The sequence below is a fragment of the Chaetura pelagica genome, unplaced genomic scaffold, assembly GCF_000747805.2.
Source record: "Chaetura pelagica isolate M959 unplaced genomic scaffold, ChaPel_1.0 scaffold1816, whole genome shotgun sequence".
NCBI lineage: Eukaryota > Metazoa > Chordata > Aves > Apodiformes > Apodidae > Chaetura > Chaetura pelagica.
This window is the reverse complement of record NW_009953682.1, coordinates 2,520-3,056: the sequence shown is the minus strand read 5'-3', so window position 1 is coordinate 3,056 and position 537 is coordinate 2,520. Positions and strand designations below refer to the sequence as shown.

General features: G+C 60.0%; 1 protein-coding gene across 1 annotated transcript; it reads left to right on the top strand.

Moving 5' to 3' along the window:
* Window positions 1-55: 55 nt before the first annotated feature.
* LOC104391101 (high affinity nerve growth factor receptor-like) lies at window positions 56-500 on the top strand (the record flags this gene model as incomplete). The annotated part of the gene is made up of 2 exons (XM_010000326.1): window positions 56-244; window positions 328-500. Coding segments are annotated over 2 exons (362 nt in total), but the record flags the coding sequence as incomplete, so codon positions are not given.
* Window positions 501-537: the final 37 nt, after the last annotated feature.

Genomic DNA, 537 nt, shown 5'->3' with positions numbered 1-537 from the left:
GGGGGGGGGTTTCCAGGTCCCTTCCCAACCCCCTCAGCTTCCCCTGTGCCTCTAGGGGGGGGGACACACATTGATTGGAGGTGTCACCAACCCCCCCTACCCTGCTCCCCAAGGTGTTCACCACGTGCAGAGGAAGGACATTGCCCTGAAGTGGGAACTGGGAGAAGGTGCCTTTGGGAAGGTGTTTCTGGCCGAGTGTTCCAACCTCCTCCCAGAGCAGGAGAAGACCTTGGTGGCCGTGAAGGTGAGGAAGAAGAAGAGGGAGGGAGGAAAGGGCTCTGGGTGGCTCTGCTGGTGGGTTGATGTGTCCCCTAAACCCCCCACCAGGCTCTGAAGGAGGGGACAGAAAGTGCCAGGTTGGATTTCCAGCGGGAGGCAGAACTTCTGACCGTGCTCCAACACCAGCACATTGTCAAGTTCTACGGGGTCTGCACGGAGGGGGAGCCCCTCCTGATGGTCTTCGAGTACATGAAGCACGGGGACCTCAACAGGTTCCTCAGGTGGGTGGGAGATCTGGGGGGTTTGGGTGGTCTCATC